General features: G+C 63.3%; 1 protein-coding gene across 2 annotated transcripts; it reads left to right on the top strand.

Annotated features, from left to right (window-relative positions):
- On the top strand, positions 1564-9241 carry SLC2A6 (solute carrier family 2 member 6). Of its 2 annotated transcripts, none has more exons than XM_018056151.1 (10): positions 1564-1748; positions 2277-2439; positions 3473-3679; positions 4299-4398; positions 5334-5545; positions 6082-6111; positions 6694-6802; positions 7087-7272; positions 7447-7592; positions 8472-9241. In XM_018056151.1, the coding sequence occupies exons 1-10, from the start codon at positions 1657-1659 to the stop codon at positions 8625-8627; spliced, it is 1401 nt and encodes a 466-aa protein (XP_017911640.1). In that variant the 5' UTR covers positions 1564-1656; the 3' UTR covers positions 8628-9241. The 2 variants fall into 2 exon arrangements, with proteins under 2 accessions (XP_017911640.1, XP_017911639.1); XM_018056150.1 differs by having other exon boundaries at positions 1565-1748; positions 5959-6111.

Genomic DNA, 9523 nt, shown 5'->3' with positions numbered 1-9523 from the left:
GTTTCAGAATCAGCCAACAGCTCACAGGAGATGACTCAGAGTATTATCTATAGCCTTGGAGGAGGAACTAAGAGGTCCTTGACTTTGTTTAACGACTAAACTTTATTATTTTTCCTGTTTGCTTTTCTTTGCTTCTGCATTTTTTCCCCTTTCTCTGAATAAGTTCATTCTATGGCTAACATTTTTCTATAGACAAAAGGCAGGTGATGTTCTGTCCTGGGAAAGCCCCATCGGGTCCTGCTCAGGGTCAATGTCTTCTATCTCAATTTTCAAACTACGGTCATGAGGGCCACGCAGCATTGTAGCTGGAGTCACCACTTATTGGATGTGCTGAGTCCAAAGACTACGTCCCTGATAGCAAGAAGAAAGTGCTTAAAAGACAGCGTGCGGTGTCACACGATCCAACGCACATCCAGTGTGCAAATACGCAAACAGGTACGTGGAGAAAAGAGGGGAAGCCGAGGCTGTTGGCAGAGCACGTGGTTTTCCCACGTCTCTGCTTTGTCTATTCTAATATATATGGTTATATATACTTCGATGAGTATAAAAGAGAATTGTAACAACTTTTAAAAACTCTTTGCTATTTTGACAGATACAATTTGGAAATAATCCAAATGCTCAACAACGAAGGACCGGTTTTAAAATATACGTGGACGTCCATTCAGTACAATAGGGTCTGATTCATCTTCCTCTCTCCTCTCTGAAAAAGTCCAAAGGGAGAGTTGACACTAGTGACTCAGTATTTTTTGTCATTGTTGTGTGGTGTGTGCGTTCGTGTGTGGGTTGGGTTGGGTTTTTTATTTGGTTGGTTGGGGAGTTTTTTTTAGGTTGGACTTCCAGGGAATTTTCAGTTTCTGCTTTTCCTATTTGTAAATTGTATCTTATTACCTGGATGATTTGCTACAAGCCCAGGTTACTCCCCCAGTCAGAAATAGGGAAATATACAAGTCTCGCCCACGGGAACGGCCACCCCCTCCTGCCTTCACGCCACACACCCTGGCTGAGGGGCCCCTGGATCTGGCGAGCCTGCCAGGTCTCACCGCGTTAGGGGACTGCGGTGACTCCAGACGCATTGTGGCAGGGAGAGGGCGTGGAGCGCAAGGCGGAGCCCACGGCCTTCCTTCGAAGGGGCACAAATATCCCCTGGGTGACCCTGACGCCTTGCGGCCCCTCTCTGGGTTTCAGCTTCCCCCGCTTATACCAACTGGGCCCCGGGTGGGATGCAGGGATGCGGTCTACGCCCCCAGGGCTGGTACCCAGCCTGCACCAGGCCCCGCACGACTTCCAAGAGTCTCCCCTCTTGAAGGGCTCCTATCCGCCTAGCGAGCCCTGCTGCCTCCAGGGGCGCACGAGGGGCCTGCGGCGTCCAGGGAAAACCCTGCCTCCCGGTTCCGGTCACTCCGGCCGGGACGCGAGTCGGCTCCCGGGGAAAGCCCGGCCGCCCCACCCAGCTCCGCGCCAGCATCCTCAGCATCCGCACCACTCGCGGCCGCCCCATTGGCCGACGCCCGCTCTGCAGGGCCGCCCCGCAGCCAATCGCGGCCGGGGGGCGGAGTTCCGGGCTCCGCCGGATACTTCCATCCGCTGCGGCCCGACGCGCCTCTGGACAGAGCCGCCCCGGCCACTCGCGGCGCGCCCGGGCGGGAGGAGCCGGTCATGCAGGAGCCGCTGCTGGGAGCCGAAGGCCGGGACTATGACACCTTCCCCGAGAAGCCGCCCCCGTCACCAGGGGAGAGGACGCGGGTCGGGTGAGAGTCGTTTGGCGTAGGGTCTGCGGGTGGAGGATGCGGATGGCCTGGTAACCTCCAGTGGGCACCTGGCTCCCCGACCTTGGGCCTCCACTGACTGTCTGGGAGTGGCCCCCAAGGGACCGCCTCGTTCAGACACGCTAGTCCGGGTCCCCCCCGAGTACTAGGCCAGCCCCCAGCTGGCAGAGACAGGACCATGGATGCCCAGGGAAGGTGAGGGGTTTGCCTAAAGTCAAGCAGCAAGCCTTCTTGCGTGGCAAAGCTGGGGGCAGACGCCAGGGCTCCTGTTCTGGGAACAGCGCCCTGCACCCGTGTCCCAGCCCCAGCAATGGGCTGTCCTCATGCCCCGGGGGCTTCCCCAGGAAGCTGGTGCTCAGGCCCGGGAGGTGCCAGTCTGACCAGCTCTTGACCCAGCTGTCCCCAGCACTGCCCTCTGAGCGGGCATCCATTGTGCTCAGGCCAGGCAGCAGTTAGAAGTGGGGGCACTCAAAGATCCTGACAGCGCTGCACCGCCCCCACACACACCAGGGTCCTGCAGAACAAGAGAGTGTTCCTGGCTACCTTCGCTGCTGTGCTGGGCAATTTCAGCTTCGGGTACGCCCTGGTCTACACGTCCCCCGTCATCCCCGCCCTGGAGCAGTCCTCGGATCCAAACCTGAATCTGACCAAAACCCAGGCATCCTGGTTCGGGGTAAGTGCCATGCTCTGAGCTAAGGGACAGGGCAGAGGGACCGGGGACCCACTGCACTCTGTCCCCAGCTAGGAAACCAGCCCCCTTCCCCAAGCAAAGCCACAGGACCCCCTCCAGGGCCCTGGTCTGCCCCTCCCCCATCCACCCCAGGTCGGCAGTAGGGGTGGGGGGTAGTGAGGCCAGACAGTGGCTCCGAAGTGAAAGCGGGAAGTGAAAGCTGATGGAGAAGGCGTGGGAAGGAGCAGGTGGGGAGGTGTCCCTTAAGATCTCTACCCAGCGGGGCTGAGGGTTCCCCAGACTGCCCCCCACAACAGAGCAGGCACCTCCCTGGACAAGGGGAGGCAGGACACTCTGGTACTGACGGAAGAGCACTGCTGGACCACAAGGGTGCCAGGAGAGATGGTGGGCACGTGGGTAGGGAGAGCATGGGTCCTCGGAGTCCCAAGTGTCTAGAACTGCTGTCTTAGTAGCCTTGGATTTGCAGCCTCAGCATATTAGCTAAGATAATAACACCCAACACGCACTCTGCACCTAGGCTGTGCCGGGCCCCTGCTTGGCACTTCCCACGAGAGCTTGTTCACTCCGGGGCCAACCCTGTGAGGTGGGTGCCACTGCTCTCCCCATGATGTAGCTGCAGAAACTGAGGCTCAGGCTCAGCAGGATGCCCAGGTTGCTAACTGGGTCCAACTCCCTGTGTGCTCAGCAGGGAGTCCGAGAACCCCAAACCTTAGAATCCCAAGGGCTTCAAGGCACAGAACCCTCCTCTCTGTTATATGACAGTACTAGGCGTTTAAACATCCGGCTGGACAGAACCACGGCAGACACCTGTTGTGGCTCCCCTCACAAACAGCTGTGTGTTGCTTGTACCCCTCTGGGGACAGGAGGCTCACTACCATCCAGAGCCCCAGTCCTGCAGCCCAGGCTCCCGGGACAGCCTGGCAGAGCAGCTGTCTCTAGGCTCTGATGGGGTCGGGGTGGGGGTGCTGGGTGCCCAGAGCGCCCAGGCATGCCTGCCCCGCACCCTCCTCTGCAGTCCGTGTTCACCCTCGGTGCGGCCGCCGGGGGACTCAGTGCCATGGTCCTCAATGATCTCCTGGGCCGGAAGCTCAGCATCATGTTCTCAGCTGTGCCCTCGGCAGCCGGCTATGCGCTGATGGCGGGCGCCCACGGCCTCTGGATGCTGCTTCTGGGAAGGATGCTGACGGGCTTCGCAGGGGGGCTCACAGCTGCCTGCATCCCGGTAAGGCCAGGACTGCCCAGCCTGGTCCCTTCACTGCCTCAGTATTTGCACTGACCACCATGAGCTGAGGGCTCCTGGCTTCGGCGGCCTCCCCCCCACAATCCAGGGGGATATGTTTGCCAGGGAGCCTCAGCTCAGCACCCCCAGGGCAGCTAACTTGGGGGAAATGTGACACCATGCCCCAAGTTGCCCCCAGTCTGGACTCCCCAAACTTCCTGTCTTGAGGCCTGGCAGACTCGTTGCTCAATCAGAGAAAATCCGCATTGAGCAACGTAACAGGGAGGAAAAGGAAGTCCCTGCCCTGCACCCCTCCTGGGACCCAGCATGTTACCCATCGATCCCACGTCGGGGCTGGGCAGGCCCAGCTGGGCACGAAGCCCTAGGTCAGGGGAGCAGAGGCCAGAGACTGGGGGCCCTCGGGCCTCCACCCTGTCAGGGCTGAGTGGTTCTGCCCACTTGACTGTTCAGGCAGCTGAGGTCCTGCTGAGATCACGACCAGGGCGAGAACCCATGGAAGCCCCCACTCCCTTGCTTCCCGGGGCTCACTGGGCCACCCTGTTCATCCTAGCCGGGCCCAGCACATGTGCTCAGCAGAGGCCGGGTGGGCTGTGTCTTGCAGGTGTACGTGTCTGAGATTGCTCCCCCCAGCGTTCGCGGGGCCCTGGGTGCCACGCCCCAGCTCATGGCGGTGTTCGGGTCACTGTCCCTCTATGCCCTTGGCAAGTATCATCCAGAGGCACGCGAAACACCTCCTGCGTGCAGGCTGGGGGGTGGGGGGACGGGGCCGCTGAGCAGCAGGGGCTGGAAGGCACAAACCAAAGCATGAGTCACTTAACCGGGTCCCACTCTTTGGGGCCCCATGGACTGGAGCCTACTTGGCTCCTCCGTCCATGGGATTCTCCAGGCAAGAATATTGGGGTGGGTTGCTATTCCCTTCTCCAGGGAATCTTCCAGACCCAGGGATCAAACCCAGGTCTCCTGCATTGTAGGTAGACTTTTTTACTGTCTGAGCCACCCAGGGAAGCCCGACCCAAGAGAGGAAGGGACAATCCTGCCCACGAATGAACCTGCTGCCGGGAAGCCAGGGGTGGTGGCTGCCATTGTGCCGCACGCCTCCAGGCAGTTCCCTGCCCCTCTCTGGTCACGAGGCCCCACCCCTAACTGGGCCGTGAGGGTTCTCTTAGGCTGACAGTCTTGTAAACTGTCTTAATAGCAGAATGATTTCTGGCAAATAGTCTTAGGTGGGAAATCCATAGATTGAAGTGATCAGGTCTATGGTCAGAACACCCAGAATGCGCCCGATCTTGTCAGATTTCAGAAGCCAAGCAGGGTCGGGCCTGGTTTATACTTGGATGGGTGAAAAGTGATCGGAGTGCGGCCAGCTTGCAGGGGGTGGTCAGTGTTTGCTGGTAGAGGCCCCCAGGGCCTTCCTGCTCAGGCTACTCCTCCATCACCCTGCTGTGACCCTTAGGGCCCTCCAAGGACCTGGGCCCTTTGATCAGAGTGCAGCCCGGCTTGGAGCAACCAGGGTGGGCTTCCTGTAGGAGGCGGCCCTGGGACTAACCCTTGAAGCCAAGTGAGGCTGCTCAGAGGCCCCCCGATGGGAGGGGTTGTGTCCAGCCCCGCCCCAGCCCCTCACACCTCCTGCCCGCAGGCCTGCTGCTGCCCTGGCGCTGGCTGGCCGTGGCCGGGGAGGGGCCAGTGCTCGTCATGGTCCTGCTGCTCAGCTGTATGCCCAACTCCCCTCGCTTCCTGCTCTCCAAGGGCAGGGACACAGAGGCGCTGCAGGCGCTGGCCTGGCTGCGAGGGGCCGATGCCGACACCCGCGGGGAGTTCGAGCAGATCCAGGACACCGTCCAGAGACAGGTGTGTGCAGGGTGGGTGTCCTGCAGCGCTGTGGGACACGGGCCTTTCACGCTGGTGGCATGAGCCTCGGTTGCTTTTCCTGGGAAGCGGGGATGAGAGCAGTTCCCACCTCCAGGAGCAGGGGGTGGGGGCAGGACGTCTCGGGGTCTGGCCCAGGGTGTGTATGCGCCGCACCATGGATGCCCGGGGACCCGGCCATGTTGTCAAGCAAGGGGTCTGCCTCAGCCCACCCACTGACCCGGGAGCCTGGGTCCCTTGGGGGTCCCCACAGCTAGGGCTGCCCCAGTGACAGGGACCTTTCCTGGAAGAGGGAAGAAGGGAGCCTCCTACCTAGCCCCGGGCAGCCCAGGCCAGGGTGGCTCCAGCCGGAGGGCCCGGCACAGCCCCCCGCAGCGGCAGCCTCGTGTCTGCAGAGCAGCCCCCTGTCGTGGGCCGAGGCCCGGGACCCCCACATGTACCGCCCCGTCGTCATCGCCTTGCTGATGCGCTTCCTGCAGCAGCTGACGGGCATCACGCCCATCCTTGTCTACCTGCAGTCCATCTTTGACAGCACCGCCGTCCTGCTGGTGAGAGCGTGCCCCCGCCCCTCTGCCCCCGGGCCCAAGGAGGCCGTGCCCGCCGAGCGCCTGCCCTGTCCGGGGCCTCGGGCGCACCTGCGTCTCGTAACTATTTCTGTGCGTCTGCTTGTCCTGAGCAATGTCTGTAAGGCTTCCACGTTGTAAGCAAGACACTCAGAGTTCAAGGGAGACCAGACCTCTAGAAGAACTGAGCCCGTGGGAGCCACAGACCCCAGGTTCCGGGCATCTGTCACTCGCTGAGGAAGCCAGTCCCCCCTGCCCCCCTGCCAAAACCTCAGCTTCCTCCTCTGCCAGCTGGAGATAATAGCCAGCAGGCCTTCACCCGCCTGTCCTGGGCTCAGAGATGAGATGAGATGTGACGATTAGGGGCAGTGGTGCCAGGATCCAGTGCCAGCCCTGGGCTTATTGGTAGGCATGACGGTTGTGCCCCCTGCCAGCGAGGCCCCGCGGGCTGGGCTGGGTGACTGGCAGAAAGCCGCTGAGCCCGGGGCCTGACCCTGCGGAGCCTCGGGGGTGGGGGAGAGGCCCAACAGGCTAGGGTGGCTCGGCCTCAGGGCCCCCTCCTCGCAGCCCCCCAAGGACGACGCCGCCATCGTGGGCGCCGTGAGGCTCCTGTCCGTGCTGATCGCCGCCCTCACCATGGACTTGGCCGGCCGCAAGGTCCTGCTCTTCGTCTCGGGTGAGTGCGGGCGGTCGCCTGCGTGTCCTCCCTTTGCTCCTTCAGCTGCCGCACTCGCAGGCCTGGGTCACAGCTGCCCTGCCAGGTGGGCTCGGTCTGCCCAGCACCTGGCGCAGGGCTGGACGTCCAGAAAGGCCGGCTGGGGCTCGCGGGAGTGAACTGGCACGCTGGGTGTGGCAACCCAGCTGCCGGCGGGGTGGGAGCGGGCGGCACAGGGCGCAGGGTGCCGAGGGGCTCGGGCTCACGGGGTCCCGGCCCCTCGAGGGCCGCTGGTCTGTCCACAGCCGCTGGCATGTTTGCTGCCAACCTGACCCTGGGGCTGTACGTGCATTTTGGTCCGAAGTCTCTGGCCCCCAACAGCACCGTGGGCCTGGAGCACGCGGCCCTGGCGGGCACGGAGCAGCCCCTGGCCACGCCCACCAGCTACCTCACCCTGGTGCCCCTGCTGGCCACCATGCTCTTCATCATGGGTAAGGGTGCCCGTGGAAGGGTGGGGGGCGGGCCGGCGTCATGTTCGGATAGGCTGGGGCGCTGCCGTCTCGGTGGTTGGGGAGGGTCTCCCAGCTGCTCCAGGGAGACACCGAGGCCTCCCCCGGCCCCCGGACGGGGTCTGAGCGCACCCTTTTGCCCCTCACCCCTGGCAGGCTATGCCATGGGCTGGGGCCCCATCACCTGGCTTCTCATGTCGGAGATCCTGCCCCTGCGGGCCCGTGGCGTGGCCTCGGGGCTCTGCGTGCTGGTCAGCTGGCTCACCGCCTTTGCCCTCACCAAGTCCTTCCTGCTGGTGACGGTGAGTGCTCGGCCCGCAGGCCCCTCTGGCCGGTGCTGGGGGCCCATGAGAAGGCGTCTCCGTGTGTCCCCTCAGCCTCAGCACATGCTCCCTTCACACTAGGCCAGGGACTGCCAAGTGACAGCGTGACGAAGGCTCTTTCGGTTCAGCAAACACTCGGCTCAGGGAACTGTTGGGGGGAGTCAGGCAACTGACCCCCAGACCGAGGTGAAACCACAGAGCCAGGCCTGCCTGCCCTGCCGTACCCTCCCGGGCAGTGAGCGCGGTCCTCCCCACAGTGGGCAACTTGGGTCTCTCAGCCGAGCGCTTCCCCATCCTAACTTGACTCTTGGCTCAGATTCCCAGCGGGCCTTGAAGCCAACCAGAGTCCCCAGTCCCCAGGCGGGAGGACCTGATGCGGACAGCTTGGGCAGGGCCTGTCCTGGTGCAGTCAGTGCGTCAGGGCAGGGTGGGGGCACCCACAGCTGGTGCCAGGAGAAGGCAGAGCGATGGTGGAGAGGGGGTGTTGTGGGCAGAGTAGGAGCCTGTCCCAGGCCACGCGTGGTGGTGAGCCTGCTGCATGCAGGCGCGTGGGAAGGCTGCGAGTTAAGGTGGGCGTTGGGACCTGGGAGAGAGAGGCTGGTGTCTGGGGCCAGGGTGGGCTCCAGCTCAGAGGAGGTGGTCAGTCCCAGGGCCCAGCACCAGAGGAGGGCTGCCTGCAGCCCTGGGGGCCCTCGAACGCCCTGCTAAAGTGGCTGGATATCCTGCCGATGGTGGGGAGCCCCCGGGTATCTGACCGGGTGATGCGATGGACCTCTGCCCCCGCCCCTGGCCGGTTGGCACGAGCCAGGCCAGAAGCTGGTGCTGGGCTCCCCGTGACCCGTGCACTCTTCCCCCTAGAACGCCTTCGGCCTGCAGGCCCCCTTCTTCTTCTTCGCCGCCGTGTGTCTGGTGAACCTGGCCTTCACCGGCTGCTGTGTGCCCGAGACCAAGGGCCGGTCGCTGGAGCAGATCGAGTCCTTCTTCCGCACCGGGAGGAGGTCCTTCCTGCGCTAGGGAGTGGCCCCGCCGGAGAGGGCCCCGCCGGAGAGGGCGGTGGAGCTGGGCTCTGGCCCCGAAGTTGCACCCTGCACCCAGGAGGCAGCAGCAACCCACCACCGACAGCCCAGGCACAGGGGGGCAGCCCAGAGGCCTGACAGCCCCCGGAACACGTGCCGGCCCCAGGCAGCCCCAGGCAGGCGGCACCGCCGTCGAGCGCTGTCACACACTGATCCACCGGACCTGCCAGCAGAGGCGGCCGTCACATGGCCTCGGGCCAGGGACAAGGCCTCGCTAGGAGACCTCGTGCTGAGGATAAACGGGGCCAATGCTGGTGGACTGGCTCTGCACAGGGACGCTGCCGCCCCCGTCCGGCTGCTCCCATCACCTGGTGGCCGCGTGGGGACCAGGACAGGAAGCTGCACCTGTGAGGCCTATGGACACCACAGGGGACGTGCTGGACGCCCACCGGCCAGAGCACAGGACCCTGCATGGACTCTGCCTCCTACACCCGCCCCGCTTCTGGGAACAGGAAGCGCTTGAGGGCGAGCTGTGTTCACCCTATTTATACCAATAAATGAGAGGAGGGAGTGGGGAGTACTCCCGGTGGGGGAGCCCCCCCCAGCAGCCAAGCCAGACCCAAGACTCAGCCAAGGTCACCAGAGCCTGCTACCCCAGGCCACCCCAGTCTGCCCACAGTGAGGCAGAAGGAAGGGGCGAAGGCTGGGTCTCCCCGGCCGTGAGGTTCCAGCTCCTCCTAGCTGTGCGCTCAGAAGAGCCACCTGCGCCATCTGAGATGCTGGGAGCAGGCTGCACGGCACCCCGATGACATGGTGGGTTCCCCCGGGGCCGAGGGCCCCTGTTCGGCTGCTCTGGGGTCGGGGTGTCCCTTCTGGACCAGAGGGAAAAGGTAA

The sequence above is a fragment of the Capra hircus genome, chromosome 11 (assembly GCF_001704415.2).
Source record: "Capra hircus breed San Clemente chromosome 11, ASM170441v1, whole genome shotgun sequence".
Classification (NCBI taxonomy): domain Eukaryota; kingdom Metazoa; phylum Chordata; class Mammalia; order Artiodactyla; family Bovidae; genus Capra; species Capra hircus.
This window is presented reverse-complemented; position numbering and strand designations above follow the sequence as displayed.

Coding starts and splice junctions, on each gene's coding strand:
- SLC2A6 (XM_018056150.1), top strand. CDS start 1,657: ATGCAGGAGCCGCTGCTGGGAGCCGAAGGCCGGGACTATGACACCTTC. Junction 4,399..5,333: donor ACTGTCCCTCTATGCCCTTG/GCAAGTATCATC, acceptor TCCTGCCCGCAG/GCCTGCTGCTGCCCTGGCGC. Junction 6,112..6,693: donor ACAGCACCGCCGTCCTGCTG/GTGAGAGCGTGC, acceptor CCCTCCTCGCAG/CCCCCCAAGGACGACGCCGC.